At 41.3% G+C, this 24209-nt stretch overlaps 1 protein-coding gene across 4 annotated transcripts in view; it reads right to left on the bottom strand.

Annotated features, from left to right (window-relative positions):
• Positions 1 to 22661, bottom strand: part of CNOT10 (CCR4-NOT transcription complex subunit 10) — a 64995-nt gene extending 42334 nt beyond the window's left edge. For 2 of the 4 annotated variants that reach the window (XM_059939077.1, XM_059939078.1), the window contains exons 1-5: positions 22381 to 22661; positions 9889 to 9983; positions 8818 to 8979; positions 3531 to 3681; positions 928 to 1070 (exon numbers count right to left, since the gene is read on the bottom strand). In XM_059939077.1, coding sequence (XP_059795060.1) covers positions 928 to 1070; positions 3531 to 3681; positions 8818 to 8979; positions 9889 to 9983; positions 22381 to 22402 — 573 coding nt within the window. In that variant the 5' untranslated portion in view covers positions 22403 to 22661. The remainder of the gene's footprint in view (positions 1 to 927; positions 1071 to 3530; positions 3682 to 8817; positions 8980 to 9888; positions 9984 to 22380) is intronic. The other 2 variants (XM_059939079.1, XM_059939080.1) reach the window with 2 other exon arrangements.
• Between the last annotated feature and the right edge of the window lie 1548 nt (positions 22662 to 24209).

Here is a 24209-nt window from a genome sequence, read left to right as displayed (position 1 = left end):
AACTTTAATGATGAAATTTCCCCAGATTATGGAATTTTGTTGTCTTCATTCTAATCTTCACATTCTGTAAAACTAATATCTCACACATGAAAAGATGTGAACATATATCCTTGGTCATTAGGGAAATCAAAACTATTATGAGGTACTACTTCATACCAATTAGGATGGTTACAATTTTTAAAAGACAGGTAAGGGCTGGTGAGAATGTGGAGAAAATGGAACCCTCAAAAGTTGCTGGTAGGAATATAAAATAGTGCAGCTACTTTGGAAAAGTCTGGTAGTTCCTCCGAAAATTAAACATAGAGTTACCAAATGATCTGGCAATTCCACTCTTAAATACACACCCAAGAGAATTGAAAACATATGCCCCCACAAAAATTTGTACATCAGTGTTCATAGCAGCATTACTTATAACAGCCAAAAGGGAAAAACAACCCAACGTTCATCAGCTGATGAATGGATTAAAAAATGTGGCATATCTACATAACGGAATATTATTTGGCCATAAAAAGGAATGAAATACATGAAAAAGGAATGCTACAGGCTACCCATGGTAAACTGAAAATAATATACTAGAGGCCAATCACAAAAGGTCACATAGTATATGACTGCATTTATATGAAACGTCCACAAAAGGCAAATCCACAGAGAAAGAAAAGTAAACTAGTGGTTGCCAGAGGCAGAGGGAAGGAGGGAAAGGGAATCACTGCTAACAGGTACAGGGTTTCTTTCCGGAGTGAGGAAGTCATATAGTGGTAATGGTTGCACAATTCTGTGAGTATACTAAAAACCACTGAATGGTACACTATGAAACGGTAAATTTTGTGTATGTAAATTATATTTTAATAAAGCTGTTAAAATAATATTTAATAACCATAAATATTAATCATACTTTACATTTTAGTCTGATCACCTCAGAACACTCACCTCATTCTTTCCATTTTTGTTATTGTTGCCCTGTGAAATCATTTTTTCTAGAACAGCAAGAAGATGTAAAGCTTTCTCAGCTTGGTAGGTTAATATATACAGGTCTACGAGCAAAAAACACACTGCTTGGGCAAATTTTTCTTCTGGCGGGAAAAAACATGAAAAGAAAAGTCACAATCCAAAGTGAAGCAAGTATCTCAGACCATTCCCCACAGAAAAAGCTCTAAAAAGCAAAGCCTGAGTCTTGACTTAAAGGAATGTTTATTACCTAGAGCTGTGGATGGAACCGACAATGTCATTCTATTAGGCACCTCAAGGTCTCTCATATCAGGGATTCTACTGTCTGAAATTCCTTTGGCAAAATATCTACCAAATACCAGCATATGAAATGAGGAGTATTACTTTAGGTGGAAGGAAACCCTAGTTCCAGTGCCTGCTTGGCTACTTAATAGATGTGCAGCCTCTGCACATCACTGAACTACTTAGACCTCAGCTGGCTGACCTGTAAAACGGGGAGAATACTTCACATGCCTGAAGGCAGGGGGTGGACCAGGCGATCCCCTGAGGTTCCTTCTAACTCTAAAAAGGTCTATGACTCTAGGAAAAAGACTTCCTTTCTAGGCACAGAGATGGGGAAAAGAAACAGGGTGATTACAGACACAAAAGAAACAAGGTGTGGACTGGAGTATACCAGAAAATTGAAACAGCCAAGAGGAAAATATAAAGACAAAAACTTCAAAGGAAGAAGAGCCCAGCGAAGAGAGGTATATGTCTGGTATATGACATAACACTATTTTCCTTTCCTTTCAAAAGAGAAGATAAATGGAAAGGGTCTAAAAGAAGGCTGCTATAATCAAGAACTGAACATTGCAAAAGCCCTTAAGAGCCTCCTAACAAGTCTTCCTGATTCCATTCTTGCTCTTACACAGTGGCCAGAGTAGAATCCATTTAGAACTAAAGTCAGTGCAGTTGATGTGCAAAGGTCACACATCTCCAAGGGCTGCGCACCACACCTGAAAAACAGTGAGTCCTTCCCTAGGCTAAAATGCTAACCCTGTGCTCCCCACCTCGCTCCAGTCACCATGGCGCTCCTGCTGCTCCCCTCACTTGCCAGGACCACGCTCACCTCAGGGCCTCTGCACACGCTATTACCTCTGGCTGTGATGCTTTCCCCCAGCTGCGTGGCTCACCTCTTCTCTTCGTTCAAGCCTCTCTCAAACACTGTCTTATCCCAGGCCTTCCTCAATTACCTTATCTAAAAATAACATCCCCAGTCAATCCTCTTACCCAATTTTAGCCTTTCTTTGCAGCATTTAACTACCTCGCCATATGTATTTATCGTATTGCCTCTCTCTGCCATTAGAACATAAGCTTAATGAGGGTAAAGACTTTCTCTATTTCATTCACTGTATTATCTTCAGACCCTAGAACAGTGTCTGCTCCATAGGGTATGCTCAATAAATTTATGTTGTATGAAGAGCCAAGTAATAAAGTTAAAAAAAAAAAAAAAAGGTTTTCAAAGAAGGAGGAAAAGTGGATCTAAAAACTGACTAGTTGGTTGCTACATTCTGCTCAGCCATAGTAAAGATGAACATCATTTCATTAACTGTTCTGGAAATTCTAAAAACCAGCTTTCTAGCAAAAGCACATCTGTGCCATCCTAGAAATATAACTGATTTCCAGCTTTACAGGGGAAAGGAACTGGTCCCTAGTCACACAATCTTTCACCACTGAGGTCTCCTGCCTAGTCTGTCATCCTCAGGGCAGAGGGGCAGAAGAGCACCCGGAAAAGGCCTCCCTGGAGCCACAGTGAGAGCTCTCCAGCCAGCTGTCAGCACCAGGGACCCTGGAACCTTCCCAAAGCACCAGAGCAGGTACAGACCACCACCTGTCCTGTGGTGACCATAACAGCAGTAAGGGGTTTATAAATCAGGAATTCCCCCCAGTGTTTTGAATTTAAAAGAAAGGAGCCATGGAGAAAAAGACAATTGAAATCTGACTGCTTGCAGGCTGGAAACCAGTGGCCCTCTCAAACATTTCCTGGGTCCAGCTTTGCTGCTTTATTTGCTCCCTCTTCTTTCTTTGCCCTTATTGTCTTACTACTCTTACTTGAGGCTAGTAATTGTAAGCTAGTTAACAAAAAAGCTAATTGGGTTCTATACTATCTACTCTATGATTACCCACAAAAATTTCAATTAGGCAATATACAAAATAAAATACTACACTGTCCCCTAACATTCCAAAACACTCCTTCCTTAATACGCTACTCAAGAAAGAAAGGATCAGGTACATGGAGGTGGTGTTTAAACATCAAAGAAAAAAAAAAAATCAGTAAATCTTTTCAATTAGAAATAGCATTTCTAACAGTTATCATCAAAAATTGGGATAGGGGTAACAGTGGGATATTAAAGGAAAACCTGGATTCATCTAAAAGTGATATAATTTTTATTTTTTCTAACCATAAAGAAAACTCGACACAGCTTTTTTTCTTTCTTTAAACACTCACATGTAATTCTGATTCAGGTTATTATCTAGATAAAAGTATCAGAGACCTTCACAGGTATGAGAAGATAGGCAAATTTCTGATTTGACAGATAACATACCAAAAGGTTCTATGAACTGATAAAGTTTTTCACCAACGGATATGGCTTCTGTATACTGCCGGAGATGATACAGGATGACTGCTTGATTGTAATACAACATACTGTTTTCAACATCATCTAATCCATCCATTTCTTCAACAGCCGAGTGCACCTATTAAACAATCAACAGGGATTATGTTCTAACAGTAATAAAGAGCAAAAGTGAAAGAATCTAAATGAATAAACAGGAACACAGGCCAACATTTTTTACTCTAAAATTTTCCACATTTTTAATAGGACCTCTAGATTTTAATTACTCTCACATACTAAAAATTATTTCATTCATATAAAATTCTGCTAAGTAAAACATTCTGATGGGACTTTATTAAGTACCTCGCCCAAGGCAAGGTGAGTCTCTTCCTTGCCACTGTGAAGGTATCCTCAATGCTTTCTAAAAGCCAGTGTGGCTTCTGAGTTGGGTTCCCACTTTCCAGCCTCACGCAGCAAGAGGCTACATAGGGAGTGGGCAAAACTCAGAACGACCTTTCCTATGAGAACGTTATGAGGTACTTATACATAAGCTTGATTCCATTTTGTAAAAACCAAAGTAAATTTAAACATTAACAAATAATACTATTTAACTATGTGCCAGGCCTGCTACATTAAACCTTTTACAGAGAATACCTCCTTTAATCCTTCTCATACCTCAAGGACATAGATATTATCATTTCCATTTTATAAATAAGGAAACAGCAAAAAAAACCTTAATTATCTTGTCTGAGGTCATATGACTAGAAAGTATACTTTCTTTTCTTTTTTTTTTTTTTTTAAATGAAGAGATTTTTTTTTTAAATTTTATTTATTTTAGTTATTTATTTATTTTTGGCTGTGTTGGGTCTTTGTTTCTGTGCGTGGGCTTTCTCTAGTTGCGGCGAGCGGGGGCCACTCTTCATCGCGGTGCGCGGGCCTCTCACTATCGCGGCCCCTCTTGTTGCGGAGCACAGGCTCCAGACGCGCAGGCTCAGTAGTTGTGGCTCACGGGCCTAGTTGCTCCGTGGCATGTGGGATCTTCCCAGACCAGGGCTCGAACCCGTGTCCCCTGCATTGGCAGGCAGATTCTCAACCACTGTGCCACCAGGGAAGCCCAGAAAGTATACTTTCTGATTTTCCTACTATGTTCAGGTTTTATTCTCACAATTAAAAAAAAAAGATTTTTCAAAGTAATGAACAACAAAAATATACTTTGTCACACATGGTGGTGAAAATCGGCTTTTTAATGGCTTTACTAGAACCCTAACATCCACATCTGATACCAAAAGAAGAAAAGTCACAACACTTAGCATTTTAAAGCTAATGACTATCTGTATACCCACTTTCTGTAATAGGCTTTTAAATTTTTATCAAGTTTTACAACCATTCTGTAATTCCATGGAACACATTAAAATGGAATTCCACCTGTATTAAAATTTATCTTTCTTTGCCACCACAAAGACTGCAATAAATTACTGAGGAATGTTAAGTAATTAATTCTAAGACTGACATTTTCCTAAATTAAGCAGTGGAATTTTGACATACAGTTGGCCCTCTGTATCTACAGGTTCCACATCTGTGGATTCAACCAACCACAGATTGAAAACACTTGGGGGAAAAAATTCCATAAAGTTCCTAAAAGCAAAATTTGAATTTGCTGTGCGCTGGCAACTATTTACATAGCATTTACATTGTATTAGGTATTATAAATAATCTAGAGATGATTTAAAGTATACAGGAAGATAGGAAGATGCGTGTAGGTTATATCAAAATATCATGCCATTTCATATAAGGGACTTGAACTGTGGATTTTGCTACCGTGGAGTGGGGGATCCCCGGAATCACACCCCCGTGGACCTCCAGGTTTGACTGTACAGGGACTTAACAACCTTGGTCTAGCTAATGATAAGAAACAGAAAGTTCATGACACATAGTGATTTGTAATCAGACTTCTGCAGATTTCAATCACCCATGTGGTGAGCCTGACAGGAGGGTTCAATTGTTAACAATTGGTCCTAGCTAGCTAACAGCATGTGCATCTCAATGAGTTTGGGGTCTTTATAATTTTCACTTATCAAGTCTCTATCTTCAAGTGATTAAAAATAGTCTCTTTAAATAGAGAAAACTCAATTTCCAAAGAAAGATAACACTTCTAGGTAGTTATGCAATGAAGAAAGAATAAGCTAAGAAAGGGATAATTCTCAGCCAGAAAAAGGGGTTTTGGACAAATTAAGGAGTTTTCGTTTCAGCAAAGGTTGAACTTATGAGTAACTTTGCCACATTTTCTATGATTCACCAAAATAATCTAGTAATTGCTCCAGCCAGAACAAAATCTACTCACTAAATGAGATAAAAAGTCACTGGAAGTGGCATGGATTGACAAGGTGTGTCACTATGCCCAAAACATGTGACTGAACAGAAGTATGATTTAGAGAAAGCAAGGAGACACAAGTACAAACACTTGTAGGAAACTCAAGAGAGTTGGAAGGCACTGTGCGTGTGTGTGTGTGTTACTGAACCAATCTTATTAAGAATAAAGGCTGGGACTTCCCTGGTGGTGCAGTGGTTAAGAATCCGCCTGCCAATGCAGGGGACATGGGTTTGATCCCTGGTCCAGGAAGATCCCACATGCCGCGGAGCAACTAAGCCCATGTGCCGCAACTACTGAGCCCACACGCCTAGAGCCCGTGCTCCGCAACAAGAGAAGCCACCGCAATGAGAAGCCCGTGCACCACAACGAAGAGTAGCCCCTGCCTGGTGCAACTAGAGAAAGCCCAAAAGCAGCAACGAAGACCCAACGCAGCCAAAAATTAAATTAAAAAAAAAAAAAAAAAAAAAGGCTGATGAAAGGATTTCAAAAAACAGTTGTCTTGGCTTAACAGGAAGTTTGCAGGAACCTCTTATTCTTTATGTTTTTTAAAATTAATTATTTTATTTATTTTTGGACGCACTGGGTCTCCATTGCTGCATGTGGGGTTTCTCTAGTTGTGGCGAGCGGGGGCTACTCTTCGTTATGGTGCATGGGCTTCTCATTGTGGTGGCTTCTCTTATAGTGGAGCATGGGCTCTAGGCGCGTGGGCTTCAGTAGTTGTGGCACGCAGGCTCAGTAGTTGTGGCTCTCGGGCTCTAGAGAGCAGGCTCAGTGGTTGTGGCACACAGGCTTAGTTGCTCCGTGGGATGTGGGATCTTCCTGGACCAGGGATCGAACCCATGTCCCCTACATTGGCAGGCGGATTCTTAACCACTGTGCCACCAGGGAAGTCCCCAGGAGCCTCTTATTCTAAAAAAGGTTTTCAGGATGAACTTGTACTCAAAGCCCAAATTAATGTTCCTTGCAAGAAACTGTCTATGGGGTTGTAGGGCGCAAGTACTAGACATCAGCAAACATCATCTTTCCTTTGATTCTGGAGCTCCAGATAAATCATGGTTAATAAGACTAGAGCAATGATGTAATGTGATGACATACACATTTATAGAGACTGAGGCAGTTATGAGAAGAGGCTCAAGAGTCAGAAGGTCTGGTTCCAATTCTGCTTCTCCCCTTCCTAGCTGTAAATATTAAAATTAATAGGCTCTCTAAACCTCAATTTAAAATTGAGATAGGGGACTTCCCTGGTGGTCCAGTGGTTAAGAATCAGCCTTCTAGTGCAAGGGAAACAGGTTCGATCCCTGGTCGGGGAACTAAGATCCCACATGCCGAGGGGCAACTAAGACCTCACGCTGCAACTACTGAGGCCGCGCGCTCTGGAGCCTGTGCACAACTAGAGAGCCCATGTGCTGCAAGTAGAAAGCCTGTGCGCCGCAAGGAAGGATCCCGCATGCTGCAACGAAGATCCTGCATGCCGCAACTAAGACCCACTGCAGCCAAATAAATAAATAAAGTATTAAAAAAATAAAAAATTGAGATAACAAATACCTACCACAAGGGTTGAATGTGAGGATTATATGAGATATGACATAAAAAGCACTTAATATGAAATATGGAATCAAGTAATAACCATTTAATAAATGTTGGCTATTATTCTCCTTTTCATTGACGAATTTTAATAGGGTTGAAAAATTACTTTACTCCTATAAAGAGTCATGAAGAACCTGAAGGGGTCTCTTATTTCTAACCATGTCACATTTTAGGTGATGCTTCCACAGTATGGTGGTACTCATGAATCCAGGACAGGGGCTCAAAAAGGTCTCAAGAGCTTGTACAGCATGAAGCAGTAATTAAAAACACAAACAGAACTGGGTTCATGTAGCTCTTATTACTTAAAAGCTTTGTGTCTTTTGACAATTTATCCAAGCCATCTGTACCTCAGCTTTCCCATCTGTAAAATGAGAAAAAATATAGTAGCTACTTCACAGGGCTACTGGGAAGAATAAGTGAGATGTCCTATACGAGGTTCTTAGTTACGTAAGGTCTTGTTACACAGTAAGCACTAAAGGTCTGCTATTAGCCCTCTTGCATATCAAAGGTCTACCCTTGTGATGCTGTTATGCCCAATGACCAAGGCAAGTCCCAAACCATATATAAATCAGAATATCTTCTATTTGATCAGTTAATCATCTCCTAATTCAAAATGCTAAAACAGTTTGACATTATTATTAACAATCAGATCTTTGCAGTTATAAATAAGATAAAATCTCGGCAGCTACTCTTCTATTTCAATTCTTTCTCAAAACTCCAAAGCTCATTCAAATTTTGTGTATTAGCTTATTCTGTTCAAGTTCAAAACCAATAAAAGGACTTCCCTGGTGGCACAGCGGTTAAGAATCCGCCTGCCAATGCAAGGGACACGGGTTCGAGCCTGATCTGGGAAGATCGCCCATGCCGTGGAGCAACTAAGCCCGTGTGCCACAACTACTGAGCCTGCGTTCTAGAGCCCGTAAGCCACAACTACTGAGCCCATGTGCCACAACTACTGAAGCCTGAGCGCCTAGAGCCTGTGCTCCGCAACGAGAAGCCACAACAATGAGAAGAAGCCTGTGCACTGCAACAAAGAGTAGCCCCCGCTCGCTGCAACTAGAGAAAGCCTGTGCACAGCAACGAAGATCCAATGTAGCCAAAAAAAAAAAAAACCAATAGAAAATAAAATCACACAACATACCTTTCATTTCATGGAGTAAGAATTTTATACAAATAAAATTAATAGCAACAAATGTTTTATATTAGAAATTATGCTATTAATATCAGATAAGAAGTCAAATTAATTTTACTTAATTAACTTTATTTCACAATCTAGAGAGCACCACAATATTTTTATAATGAAATTCATTTATGTATCACCTGATTCTTCAGCTGGTTAAGTGTCTGTCTTAAACTATCTGTTGTTGTCTGGCTACTTTTGAAAAACTCAGCTACTGCTGTATTCAAAATTATTTTATAATCGTCTTTGTTTATATCTTGTAGGCAGGCAAGATGTTGCAGACAGACATCATAATTTCCAGCCTAAAACAAAAACACACAAACAAAATTACATACCAACTTTAAGAACTATACATTCATTTCCAAATATATTTCATTGATCTTTATTTAAAAATTCTTACAAAGACAGATATAATTCCCCTAAATATACTAATTAAAGTCACTAGATGAAGTGAGAGTCATGCCAATTAAGAAACTGTGATATGTCAATTATATCTCAATAAAACGGAAAAAAAATTGTGGATATTTATTTCCTAAGAATGAAACTCTAACAGTGATATATGTGCATTATATCTACAAGACACACACACACATATGGGTATGTAATACACCTATATATAATATATATTATAATCAGATAGAATATATATTAGTACATATTGCTAGCAAGGTATAATAGCCAAGGCTAGCCAAGAAAGGTAGTATGATTAATTACTCCAAATTTTAATTTCTAGTATACTTGGAATACCCAAGTATCAAGTTCTTCCACTTACATGTATGTAACTTGATGATAAAATAATGTTTTTTTTTCATGTCGTTTAATGTCAGAAAAGTTAAAGTTTTGACAATAAACTTTTGGGGTTCCATTTTAAAGCACAGTCAAGGAAGAGAATTGAAGAGAGTAGTAAAATGAAAAGACTGACCCACATATTTACAAATCTAAACTTAAGAGACTTAAAAACAACATTATGACAGTTAAAATATGTTTATGGAAACACAAAAAGTTGGAAATGGCTCAAATTACTCCCATTCCTTTCACCATATTTAAACTCTAAAATTAAAAAAAAATTTTTTAAACCTAAACCTACTCTCTAAACTTAAAACTCTGGAATCAGTACAGAACAAAAATTATAAATTAAAAAATTCACTGTGAAAATATTCATGCTTGACAGTTACTAAAAATGGAACAGATTAAGAGAAACCATTTCTTACTGTAAAAGCCTGGAAAGCACTGGTGGACAACTCCTTCTCTTGATCAGTGATCCCAGAGGACTGACCTGTCCCTTCATGCTTCTCTGCTCCCTGATCTGCAAACACACAAGTTTTATAGTTCTTTAGAAATAACAGTAATAACAGCAGTGAATGTGTCCCTAGTTTTCTTCTTCATTGTCTTCTTCCTAATGAAGTTGCCAAAGTTAGACCTCTCTCAACCACAATGGCTATTAGTGTCATAAGTGAGGAAGAAGCCATTCCTTCGAAAACTTAAGAAATGTTTCCTTTTGCTGTGGAAATCCTTATGTAAGGATTACAGCTCTGTCCGTCAGGTCATTCAGGCTGAGAATATTGTGTTCTCTTAAAAATATTAGATCTGTCCCCCAGCCATATACCAAAAATCCCACATATTCAAGAAAATATGCCAGGCCCTGCAGACACAAGGATTATAAATACATATACAATGCCTTCAAAAAGTTTATAATCCAGTTGGAACACAGCAACATTTAACAATGAGAAAACTACATTGATAAGAACTCATAGGTAATTTCCAGGCAAAGAAATCCAAAAGCCAAGATTAATACATTTAAAAAGCTTCCTTGGGGGCTTCCCTGGTGGCGCAGTGGTTGAGAATCCACCTGCCAATGCAGGGGACACGGGTTCAATCCCTGGTCCAGGAAGATCCCACATGCCATGGGGCAGCTAAGCCTGTGCGCCACAACTACTGAGCCTGTGCGCTAGAGCCCACGAGCCACAACTACTGAAGCCCGCGCACCTGGAGCCCATGCTCCGCAGTGGGGGAGGCCACCGCAGTGAGAAGTCCGTGCACGGCAACGAAGAGTAGCCCCCGCTCGCCGCAACTAGAGAGAGCCCGCGCGCAGCAACGAAGACCCAACGCAGCCAAAAATAAATTAATTAATTAATTAAAAAAAAAAAAAAAAAAAAGCTTCCTTGGGACTTCCCTGGTGGTCCAGTGGTTAAGAAACCGCCTTCCAATGCAGGGGACGTGGGTTCAATCCCTGGTTGGGGAACTAAGATCTCACATGCTGCAGGGCAACAAAGCCCACACCCCACAACTAGAGAGCCCGTACGCTGCAACTACCGAGCCCACATGCTCTGGAGCCTGCGTGCCACAACTAGAGAAGCCTGCGCGCCACAACTAGAGAGAAGCCCATGCGCCCAACGAAGAGCCCATGCACCACAATGAAAAGATCCTGTTTGCTGCAACTAAGACCCTACACAGCCAAAAAAACAATTTTTAAAAAAGCTTCCTTAACAGAACTGTCCATGTACATTCTAATATTCACAATTTCTACCCAATATACTCTTTAAAAAATTAGATTTTTTTAAATTTAAAAAATAAACATAAAAATCTCAGCTGAACCAAGTCTTAAACTACTCAAGGACAACACCTGTTGGGTCTGAGCGTAAACTGGTTAAGACCTCCTGGTAAGGAATTGCCAATACCTGTCTACGTACATAGCCTTGACCAAACAATCCCACTTCTAGGTATTCACTCTACAAATACACAGAGATGCTCACTGTAGCACTATTTATAAAAGTGAATGTCTAGAAATAACACAACTAGAGATATCCTTAAATATCCCTCAGTTAAGAAATTGCTAACTATATATTCCAATTTAAAAAAAATTGCTAACTAAAGCATGGTATAGGAATACAATGGCACACTAAACAACTGTTAAAGAAGCTGAGTCTACATGTGTTGACATGGAAAAATATCTTCAACATCTTAAAGGAACAGACTGCAAACAGTTTTTTAATTAATTAATTAATTGATTAATTTTTGGCTGCATTGGGTCTTCGTTGCTGCACGCAGGCTTTCTCTAGTTGCGGGAAGCGGGGGCTACTCTTCATTGCGGTGTGCGGGCTTCTCATTGCGGTGGCTTCTCTTGTGGGGCATGGGCTCTAGGAGCGTGAGCTCAGTAGTTGTGGCTAGCGGGCTCAGTAGCTGTGGTGCACGGCCTTAGCTGCTCCGCAGCATGTGGGATCTTCCCGGACCAGGGATCGAACCCGTGTCCCCTGCATTGGCAGGTGGATTCCTTCCTTCCTTATTTATTTACTTATTTTTGGCTGAGTTGGGTCTTTGTTGCTGCGCACGGGCTTTCTCTAGTTGCAGCGAGCGGGGGCTACTCTTCGTTGAGGTGTGCGGGTTTCTCACTGTGGTGGCTTCTCTGGCTGTGGAGCATGGACTCTAGGCGTGAGGGCTTCAGTAGCTGGGGCTCACAGACTCTAGAGCACAGGGTCAGTAGTTGTGGCACACGGGCTTAGTTGCTCCGCGGCACGTGGGATCTTCCTGGACAGGGCTCGAAGCCGTGTCCCCTGCATTGGCAGGTGGATTCTTAACCACTGCGCCACCAGGGAAGTCCTGCAAACAGTATTATACAACTGAACTTCATGTTTTGTAAAGATATATACATAGATATGTACTTCTGAATATGTACAGAATAAACTTTGGAAGGATATACATCAAACTCAGTGATTACCTTCAGGGAGTGGGATGGAAGAGGGAGAGATTTTACTTCCCTTCCTATTCCTTTCAATCGTGAAACTGAGCAGGACCCTGTCTGTGGGGCCCTCCTGGATACAAAAACCCTTCCAAACACCCCTCCCACCCTGTTTTCTTGTTTGTAGAAAAAAGCTTCAGGCTCCTAGACCTTTCCTGAGTACCAAAGGGCAGATTCAAACAGTAATTAGAGAAGGGAGGGAATGCAGAAACAAAGGTGGAGCAGTCAAGAAACAACAGTGCAGAGTCCTGGTTCCTCCTCAAGGAATATATATAACACATCTCTTGAGTTCTTCTGCAGGAACTAAGGCCCCCACACAGGTGGAGGATGGTAACTTCAGGCTGAGCACAAGATTCCTGGATACCACCCTGTTACCTCACTACCAACCAATCAGAAGAAAGCCACACACCCTGCAGCCCTCACCCCAAATTTTGCCTATTAAAAACTTTTTTCCAAAAACCATCAGGGAGTTTGGGTTTTTTGAATACAAGCCACCCAATGTCCTTGCTCGGCCCTGCAGTAAACCTTTCTCTGCTCCAAACTCTGACATTTCGGTTTGTTTGGCCTCACTGTGCTTCAGGCATATGAACTTGCATTTGACAACACTTGTTTAAATTTTTATAATTTACATGGGTTACCTTTTTTTTTAAGTTTTAGTTTTAAATGCCTGCCTAAAACTAATACAAGGTTTTAGAATTCAGATAAGGGGTTACCTTCAGGAGTCTAGTGGCTGCAAGATGCATGGGGTGGAGAGTGGGGGGTGCTTCTGGGTGTGTGAGAATTCATTAAACTGTATGTACACTTATGATGTGAGCATTTTTTGATAACCACCTAGAAACCTGTTTTCCAGGATCATTTCAACAAATGAGTCCTCAGTAGAGCTGACTTTGGGAAGCCCTGGCCTGGCACATATCAGCAGTAAGCAAAGACCCCCAATTTCCCTCTGTCAAGATGACATCATGGTATAATGAAAACAAACGTCTTGGAATCAGTCACATCTTCAGTCTGGTCTCCCCTTGACCATCTAACTCTCTTAACTAAATATTAGCTTCCTTCCCCCTTTCCTTTTGACAGAACAACTAAGGATTCCATTGTGGGTTTTTTTTTTGTTTTTTGTTTTACAAAATACTTATTTCTGCACCTTAAACATACAAATAAACAGTGAAATTAGATTTAGTGTGAACAGCTCCACAGATCACTGCAAAACCCCTATTATTACAATACTCTTGAGAATCACCACTTACACTTAAAAACAAAATATAATTTGTGCTTAAGTGAACTTATCTAAGACTTAGATCTGCCCTACAAAAAAAGGTATTCTGGTATTTGGGGTTTTTGGGGGTTTTTTTGTTTTTGTTTTTTTAGAGGTAAATTTTATTCACAGTGTTGTTTTTTTTTAATATTTATTTTTTTAATTTATTTATTTTTATTTTTGCCTGCATTGGGTCTCAGTTGCAGCATGCGAGATCTTTATTGTGGCACGTGGGATCTTTTCACTGCAGCACATGAGCTCCTCTCTAGTTGCGGTGTGCGGGCTTTCTCTTCTCTAGTTGTGGTGCATGGTCTCTAGGGTGCATGGGCTCTGTAGTTGTGGTGCGCGGGCTCCAGAGCGTGAGTGCTCTGTAGTTTGAGGCACGCGGGATCTCTAGTTGAGGTGCGCAGGCTCAGTAGTTGTGGCGCATGGGCTTAGTTGCCCCGCGGCATGTGGGATCTTAGTTCCCTGAGAAGGGATCAAACCCGCGTCCCTTTCATTGCAGGATGGATTCTTTGCCACTGGACCACCAGGGAAGTCCCTGGCATTGGGGTTTATTAGAAGTGTTACCTCTGATAATTAAAGTTAGATAAATTAGTATTTCATTTCCACTTTTGCATACAAATAAATAAGAATTTATTCGTAACAGGGAGGACAAAAACCTAACAGTTTAATGGAGAGAGCTCACTGGTTTAAGAGGACCCTGTCAAACAGCTTTTTCTTTAGAAAGCCAGTAACAGTGAGTTACTGTTAACTGTTTACACAATACACCTGCTTTGCAAAACTTTCAGGTGCACAATAACAGTAAGGACCATTTTCTTTAAAATGTGTAAAAATGGGGACACAGGATTTCAGGATCCCAGAAAGCCAGGTATGAGTTTAGATTGAGACAGAACCTCAACTCTAGGTATATTCATCGTAAAATTTTAACAATGAACGTAAATACTTTGAAATTTTTTAGGAAACCTAAAGTGTTAAAAAACTTTATCTCCCCTCATAAAGAAGTACACTAAATTTAAACCAAATGCCCAAAATTCTTAGTTTGCCATTAAGTTATCTCCATAGTTTCTTCTAAAATATAGCCTCTCTAAATTAGATGACATTCTTTCATGGGACTTCTTGGCTCAACTGTCATTTATAAATTATGATTATAAATACAAGGCAGAGGGAAACACCCAACAATTCACCAAGGCACTGAAGAGTTTAAGCTTCCACTTTCCACCAGAAGCAGATTGGCTTATGTGGCCACTGCTATCATTATCCTCTAGGAACTGTAAAAGTCTTCTAAAATCTTCCAAATAAGGAAAGAAGCTAACTTTAATAAGCTAGACTCTAAGGATGACAAGAGTCTCTGAAATAGACATTTTAGAGAACTGAGCTCAGTAAACAGCCTTTTACATGTTAACCAGCTATTATTTTACCTACGTTCTTTTACTTCAAGATAAAACTAGGGGAAAAAAACCCCACTCCAACAGGATTACTATTCCTATTTTCCTTATCTTTCTGCACTTTTCAAGTTTTCTGCAAGGAACAGGTATTATTTTCACAATCAGTCTTTAAAACATTCACTTTCTTAGTAACTACTGACTTCTTACCAGAAAGAGGCTGCACATAATTCCACAACGTGTCTTTATTTGTCCAGAAATAGTCTCTCTTGCCAATTGAAAGAGTATATGACCGTTCATCCATAAACCTGACCTTCCTTCTACTCTGGCCTAATGAACAGGGCTGACCATCTAGGCGAACAGAGCTCATCGGCACATAGACCTTGATGCTTTTTAAGCCAACAGGCTTCATTTCTAACCAAACAATTAGGTCTAGACTAAGTAGAAAAGAAACATACTGCTTTTCCAAAACTGGAAAAAGTCAGTTAACGGAAAGCCCAGACACATTCCAACACAGAATGTTAAGAATTCAAATCTGATTGGAGGGGTTTCCCTGGTGGCACAGTGGTTAAGAATCCGCCTGCCAATGCGGGGGATATGGTTTCGAGCCCTGGTCCGGGAAGATCTCACATGCCGGGGAGCAACTAGGCCCGTGCGTCACAACTACTGAGCCTGCGCTCTAGAGCCCGTGAGCCACGACTGCTGAGCCTGTGAGCCACAACTACTGAAGCCCATGCGCCTAGAGCCCGTGCTCCACAACAAGAGAAGCCACCGCAATGAGAAGCCCGCACACCACAATGAAGAGCAGCCCCCTCTCGCCGCAACTAGAGAAAGCCTGCGTGCAGCAAGGAAGACCCAACACAGCCAAAAATAAATAAATAAAACAAATAAATTTATTTAAAAAAAAATTCTGATTGGAGGATCTTCCACACAAGCTACACTTTTCAAAATACAGCTCCAATGATGTTCAAGAAAAGAAAAATTTTCCCAAAGTAAAAGAAATGCAGGCCTAAGGAAATCTACTGCTACCCTCGCAAAATAGTGTTGATGCGTTTGTGAAGGAAAAGTTTAAATAAGGAGGATGCCATTTCAAAGAAAAAGAATGCAGGTTTACTAAAGCCACCATCCAGCTAAGGTTCACACACCTCACATGTGGTTTTCTATCACATGACTTAGCAAAGCCGTACATACGATGGCTGATTTCTCCATAGCTCAGAGCACTAACATGTGACCAGCAACGCTATAGACTTGAGCACCCTGTCCAGCAGTGCAGAAACAAAGAACAGAATACCAAGCTTCAGGAATATCAGCACACTTTGGGAAAGACAGGCAAAGCAGAATGCTACCAGTGCTGATGACTGTTTTTATTTTCATATCTGAGAGTAGTTTTTATGCATGGAGAAGAGATTTACTCTAGTTTTCAAATATTAACACTTATTAATTTACAGTTCAGAATGACTAGATTTTCCTCAAACTTTTACATTCAATGTTGACATCTTACTCTATTTGGATTTTTCATTTTAAAGGGCTGTGATGAATGTTTGATTTCACTTACACCTTCAAACAAAATTATAACTACTTTAAATAATTTAATATATTCCATTTTAACTACAACCTTAAAACATTTTAAGTACAGCCTTTGACTTAAAAAGACAAAATTTCTGAGAACTCAAATAACTTATAAATCTAAAAAATTAAGCTTACTGAAAACAGTGACTCTTTAATGTCCATGCAATAACATAGTAAGGCCTCAACTTATATTCACAAATATAAATCAATTATTCATTTTAAATTGGAATCATAAGACTCTAAATTCTTAAACATTAAAAACACCTAAAATACCCAATGCAGAGGCTTCTCTGGTGGCGCAGTGGTTAAGAATCTGCCTGCCAATGCAGGGAACATAGGTTTGAGCCCTGGTCCAGGAAGATCCCACATGCTGCGGAGCAACTGGGCCCGTGCACCACAACTACTGAGGCTGCGCCCTAGCGCCTGCGAGCCACAACTACTGAGCCCGCATGCCACAACGACTGAGCCCACGTGCCTAGAGCCCGTGCTCCGCAACAAAAGAAGCCACTGCAATGAGAAGCCTCCACACTGCAGAGTAGCCCCTGCTCTCTGCAACTAGAGAAAGCCCGCATGCAGCAACAAAGACCCAACGCAACCAAAAATAAATAAACAAATTTATAAAAAAATAAAATAAAATACCCAATGTAGGTCACTTAGAGAAGATACTTTATGTACAGACTCCATTAACTATACTTCAATTTTAAAAATGCACAGATTCTTTACTGGACCTTGAAAAAAGCAAATGGCAAGACAGTATTGCACAGTTTATTTCCTCATTTGCACGTGTGTGTGTGTGTGTATATATATATATACACACATATATATATTTTTTAGTCGATGTAAGCTTGGGTAGGCATAGAAAAAGTCTGGAAGAACACACAAACTCAGTGTTAGTTACCTGGACAGTGAGACTGGGTGGGTAGAAGTGATAGAGGACTTCATGTTTTTTACCTCATACAGTTAATAACAATAAAAAGGTTGGGGTGTTTTAAATAAAATAAAAATAGCCTTAACTTAAAGTTTTCCCATTTTGTTTGTTCTTCCTACCATTTTTACAGTCATCCTGGCTCAAAATGTCAAAGCCATCTTCAAGAACTCTTCTCCCGATTTCATATTACTCATCTGGTCTTGTCTTTCCCTTATTCATAATGTCATCAACCTTTTCCTATTAAGCCTACTACTGCCATCCTCACAGTCCAAATTCTCAGATAAATTCAAATCTAGGATTTTGCATCCTAACTCCAGCCACTTTCTCCTTTCAAATAACTATCAGAAGTAAAGTCAGGGCTTCCCTGGTGGCGCAGTGGTTGAGAATCTGCCTGCCAATGCAGGGGACACGGGTTCGAGCCCTGGTCTGGGAAGATCCCACGTGCTGCGGAGCAGCTGGGCCCGTGAGCCACAATTGCTGAGCCTGCGCGTCTGGAGCCTGTGCTCCGCAACGAGAGAGGCCACGACAGTGAGAGGCCCGCGCACCGCGATGAAGAGTGGCCCCCACTTGCCACAACTAGAGAAAGCCCTCACACAGAAACGAAGACCCAACACAGCTATAAATAAAAAAAAAAAAAAAAGTAAAGTCAAATAAATCACCCTAAAATATTGCTGGTGTTTCACACCACTTTTATGTTACATAGGGACATGAACCTTGGAACTTTCAACTGCCCCTTCAATGTTTATCTTTGAATCATAAAGGGAGGATGGGATCAGGGTGGATGGGAACCCCCTCCCTTTATGATTTGGTTGAAATACAAATCAGGGTGTGAGAACTGCTGGCTGATCAGTCACTAAGAAGCCATGCAACCTAGAAGCACAGGTAAATTAGTTCTCCAGGAGGTGAGTCTTGACCAACTGGAAACAGGAAATGGGAGAAAGCTGGACAAATAAATCATCCCTTCTTTGTCTCTCATATGGACTATTCTAAAGTGTAATTTCTCCTCGAAAACCTTACAGAAAAGTCCCATATGCAAATGGCCTACTACGTCTCTTCACAGGTCACGGTGGAACAGTAGCTAGGGCTGTAATGTAGTTCATCTTCCTTTGCCTTCCTTCCTTCTCTCCCTCACCTTCACTATCCTGGGCTTGCACCTTCCAAAAAGTGAACACCTTAATAGGGTTCTGCTTCCCAGAGGATGTGGGCTAAAACATACAACTCACCTCAGCTGATCCTCACAAACTGTAACCTGGGGAGGTAAATAAACTAGAAAACTATTAGGAATAAATTAGAAGATTATTAGGACCCCCATTTTACAAATGAAGAAACTGAGGCTCAACTCAGAACCTTTCCCAAGGAGCAAGGCTTTGTGTTCACCTACTACCCCCGATCAGTCACAAATTCTGCCAATTTTACTCCCTCAGCGATTCTCACACCTGCCTCTCCTCTCCATCAACCTCTACCCTAAAGTAATAATAGCCAGCAACTTTTTAAAACCAGGGCCTAACCTGAGCTCATTTAACCCTTTTCCAACACTGTGAGGTTGATGTAATTATCATTCTCATTCTCTACACAGGAAAGCTAAGGCTTAACAAAATGGTTTCTTAAAAAATACACAAATACCAAGTGATACAACTAGGATGAGCCTAGGCTGTCTGATTTCAAACTCCATGCTCCTAACTCTTCATCACTTCTTACCTGGTTCAGTTAAAACATGAACTAAATCACGAGATGCCCCTGCTGAAATCTCCCAATGGCTTCCCATTAGTTAGAAAGAAATTCCACCTTCTTCCATGGCCTACACAAGGCCTGACAGAAGCTGTACCCTGCCACAACTCTGACTTCGCCTCCTGCCGTGCTTCTTCTGCTCACTATGCTATAGATATGCTGAGTATAAATATGCTGGCTCCGATATGCCAGCCGTTGGTCTAGGCGCTGGAGACAGCACATGACTAACACAGACAAACGTGCCTGTCCTCAAGGGGCTTATGCTCCAGGGGTCTTCTTGCTGTCCAAGGGGTCTGTACAGTTGATGCTGCTCCCACCTGCATCATTCTTCCCCCATATGGCTGGCTCTTTCAGGTCTTTGTTCAAATGTCACCTCTAAGAGAGCCCTTCCTTCTCTAACCAATCCACTCAAAGTAGGGTCCCTGCTCTCAGTTATTCTCTATCCTTTTACTCGTTTTTTTCTTTTCTTCACAATATTCATCACAGCTTGAAATCCGAATTATTTCTTACTTTGTTTACATGTTTATCTGTCTTTCATACTACATTACAAGCTCCTCATGGACAGAGACTTTGCAGTGTCTGGCAGAGCAGGCTGTTGGTGAATATTTAATGAATAAATTAATATCACAACATGAGCTGGACTCATCTAGTTTCTGAGCTTCCAGTCTTGTTTCATTTAAATTCATCCTTGGACTTCCCTGGCGGTCCAGTGGTTAAGACTCCACGCTTCCACTGCACAGGGCACAGGTTTGATCCCTGACTGGGGAACTAAGATCTAAAGGCCGAGAGGTGAGGCCAAAAAAAAAAAAAAAAAAAAAAAAATCCATTCTCTGCCACAGTCAGTGTGATAAGGTCACTTACCTTCTTAAATCCTTTCATGGGCCTCTTTCTTACCTAATGAAGAACAAGCTCCATGAAAAGGGTCTTGGGCTCAGGAGCTCAGAGTTGAAGCAGCATATAAACTAGATTTTGAATGAGGGGCATGTTCACCAGATAGAGAAGAGAAAGAAGGGCATCACTGCTCAGAAGCTCAAAAGAACAGGATACTTTCTAAGAATCATTTCTGGTGTGAAGAGCTAGATGTGATGATACAGAAGTATCAGATGGAAAAAAGATTGTGAAGAGCCTCACAAGTGACATTAAGGAGTTAGGATCTGATGCACAAAAAATGGCACAGTCTTAGAAAGTTGATAGGCAAGGAATGGTATGATCTAAGTAGTGTTTTAGAAATAAAGTGAAAACGCAGCAGTGAGAATGGACTGGATAGGAAGAGAGAAAACCATTCAGAAGGATGCTCGATGTGAAATAGACCACATCAAGAGACAAAGGCCAGATGTATACGTATAGCTGATTCACTGTGCTGTACAGCAGAAACTAACACAATGTTGTAAAGCAACTGTACTCCAATTTAAAAAAAAAAAAAAAAAAAAGAGAGAGAGAAAGGCCAGAACAACAGCACTTGAAATGGGGATGCAGAGGAGGAGTGGAGAGATTCATGGGGCCACACTAAACACTCATCTACTTAATACAAATTCAACCTTATTATCTAGGTGGGAAGTTTCCTACATTGTGGCCTATAAGCTTAAACCAATCAAAGACATAGGCCCCAAATCACTCTGGACCTTATTCTTCTACTACATATATTACATAGCTCTTCCCAAATGGGAGTGCCACTATAATAGGGCTGACTCTAACGGACTGAATAGCAGGTCTTCAAAAGCAGGGAGTGTGTCATATCCATTTCTTTAATATCAAAGGCAGCGCCTGGCACTCAATTTTTGTGAACGAATGAATGAATAAGTAGAAGAATGCTTTATGACTGAGGTAGGACTTTAAAACGACATAGGTTTTAGGCCTAAAAAGGTCATTCCAGGCAAGTGCAATGGTATGGGTGAATAGAAATGGTAAACCTGGGGGAGAGACAATGTCCTAAACTAAGATGGAATATGTTGGTCCTCTTGGTCCAGCCTTGGATAGGCCATGCTTATTCCCTGCCTGGAACTTTCTCCCACCCACCCCTCCCCATTCCGTACGGCTCACCCCTTCATTTCACTGGGGGTGTCTGCTCAAATATCACCTCACCAGAGGCTTTCCCTGACCAGCCTACCTAAAATTCTCTAGCACCCTCTAAAGGTTTAGCCTCACTTTCTAAACCTTTTCTCTTGTTTTTCTTCTTAGTAGATAACTGAAAAGATGCTCTGACAATTTCATTCATCTGTACCTGTATTAGGCTTGGCTCACTTTAATTTCAAATCAAGTTCGTCAGTTATTGAGATCAGGACCTAATAAAAAACTTACAGCACATTGAGATTTTCTTTTCCTTTTTTAAAAAAATTAATTTTACTGTAAAAAGTCTAAGTGTTGACCACTTCTAAGTCCTGTCATTTAAGTTCCTTCCAACAAAACCTGGATGGATGCCACAGAGAACATTATTTTCTTACAGGAAATATACGCCAGACCGTCCCAGAGTAGGCAGGAAAGAATTTTATATTCCTCAATGGAGAAGATTCTAGGAATGGAGCAGTAATCCATAAAGAAAATCGTCGAGATTAACCTTGAGGGGAAAACAGGTTCTAAACGCAAGATATTATAGAGAGCACAGCTCGAAGTGAGACACGATAATGTTATGCTTATTTCAGTAAGTTGTTTTTACAAAGCTAATTACACAAGACGTCGCTGACCATAGGCAGGCTGATGTGGCCGAAACCACCCAGATGAGTCCTAGCCCGAGCCGGGGGCATCAAGGTAGCTGCGTCTCCGGGGTGAACTTTCCTTGCTCTGCCTTCCTCAGTGGGAAGTCGAAAAGTCTGTGAAGCGGCCATCTAGATTTAAGCTTTTTAAACCAGAGATATTCCGGAGAGCCGGGCAAAGGCGGCCAGAAGCGGCTTCATATTGCACTTGGTAAGAAACTATCGGACCTTGGGCCCAAAGACTCACAGTAGCGACGGCCGAGGGAGGGGATGGGGGAGAGAAATGCACGCCCCAATTAGAGTCGCCCTGGAGTCCGCATCCCTCGTCCCCACCCGGGGCCCCGCCACCGCAGCATAGGGTCTGCCCGCCCCCGCGGGTCCCGCCGCCCCAGCGCGCGAGGCGCCGGCGCCTCACCTGCAGGCTTGTCTGCGGCCATCTTCCCGCCTCGGCTCGGGTCCTTCCCCTCAGGTGGCGTGGCCTCCACTCCAGCTGCCCGGCTGACCGCTATCCTGGACCTCGGAGGACGACCCTGCGCCCACCCCGGCTCCGGGCCCCTGGGTTCCGGCCTGGGGAGTGGGCAGACGGCGGGCTGAGGAAGTGACGAAGACTAGTTTGTGTCGTCTAGCAACAGCACCAGCATCTCCGCCCCGGGCGGCGCCACTACCTCCAGCCATGCACGGCTTCCGCCCCGCCGCGTCCCTTGACACACTACTTCCGGGGGCCGCGGCCGGCGTGGGAACTGCGGCTGGCCCCGCCCCACGCTGGCGTCCCCGGCGGCCCGCCCCCTGCGGCGTGAGCGCGCGCGCCCGGCCGGACGTGCGCTCACCCGCGCGTCTGCGCGTGTGTCTGGTGGGCTGGGCGAGAGTTGCGCGCCGCTGCCGTGTGCTTATCCTGGTGAGAATTCTCAAGTATCCGAGCTCTTGTCCCTCATTTTACATAAAACCACAGTAACTACACCTGACATCTATGTGGTAAGCATTGAGCCTTGCACTTGGCTTGTACACTTTTAATGATTTCTCACAGCTCTGTGAGAAGGCACAGTTGCGATTCCCCGTTTGAAAACAAAACGAAACATTTTATTTTAGAGGTTTTAGATTTAGAGAAAAATTACAAAATGATACATGGAGCTCTTGTATACTCCTCACCTAGTTCCCCCTGTTGTGATCGTCTTGAATAATTATTACATTACTGTGGTACATCCATCACATCTAAGAAACAACTTTGGTTGGTACATTACTATTAACTAAATTCAACATTTAAAAAATGAAAAAAACTTTTTTCAGTCAATGTCGCTTTTCTGTTCCAGGGTCTTGTCCAAGATACCACATTAAATTATTCATGTCTCCTTAGGCTTTTTTTTTTTTGCGCTCTGCTGCGCCGCTTGCAGAATCGCAGAATCTTAGTTCTCCAACCAGGGATCGAACCTTGGCCAGCATCCAAGTCCTAACCACTGGACCGCTAGGGAATTCCCTCCTTAGGCTATTCTCGTCTGTAATCACTTCTCAGATTTTCCTTGTTCCTGATGACTTTAACAGCTTTGAAGAACACTGGTCAAGATTTTTGAAGAATGGACCTGGATTTGGGTGTATCCAGTGTTTTTCATGGTTAGACTAGGGTTACAGGTTTTTAGGAGAAAGACCACAGAGGTGACTTGCCATTCTCATCACATCAAGAGTACGAGCTAACAGAATGACTTACTGATGATGCTGACCTTGATCACCTGGCTCAGGTAGTGTTTGCCAGGCTTCTCCACTCTTAAGTCACCTCCCCACACTACTCTTTAGAATCATTAAGTGTAGCTCCCAGTCGAATGGTGGGGGGTGTTAAGCTCTGCCTCCTGCCATGGGGAGTCTGTGCATAAATTATCTTCTCTAAGGGAGATTCGTCTCTTCTCCTCCATTTAGTTACTTATTCAATTATATATTTATGTCCGTATGGACTCATGAATGTTTATTTTATTTATTTAAATTGAAGTATAGTTGATTTACAATGTTGTGTTAGTTTCTGGTGTACAGAAAAGTGATTCAGTTATCCATATATTTATTCTTTTTCATATTCTTTTCCATTATGGTTTATTACATGATGTTGAATATAGTTCCCTGTGCTATACAGTAGGGCCTTGCTGTTTATCTGTTTTATACATAGTAGTTTGTATCTGCTAATCCCAAACTCCTAATTTATCCCTCCTCTGCTATCCCCTTTGGTAACCATAACTTTGTTTTTTATGTCTGTGAGTATGTTTC

Source organism: Balaenoptera ricei, chromosome 11 (genome assembly GCF_028023285.1).
Source record: "Balaenoptera ricei isolate mBalRic1 chromosome 11, mBalRic1.hap2, whole genome shotgun sequence".
Lineage (NCBI taxonomy): Eukaryota > Metazoa > Chordata > Mammalia > Artiodactyla > Balaenopteridae > Balaenoptera > Balaenoptera ricei.
The sequence above is the reverse complement of the archived record's forward strand: the minus strand, read 5'-3'. Positions and strand labels throughout refer to the sequence as shown.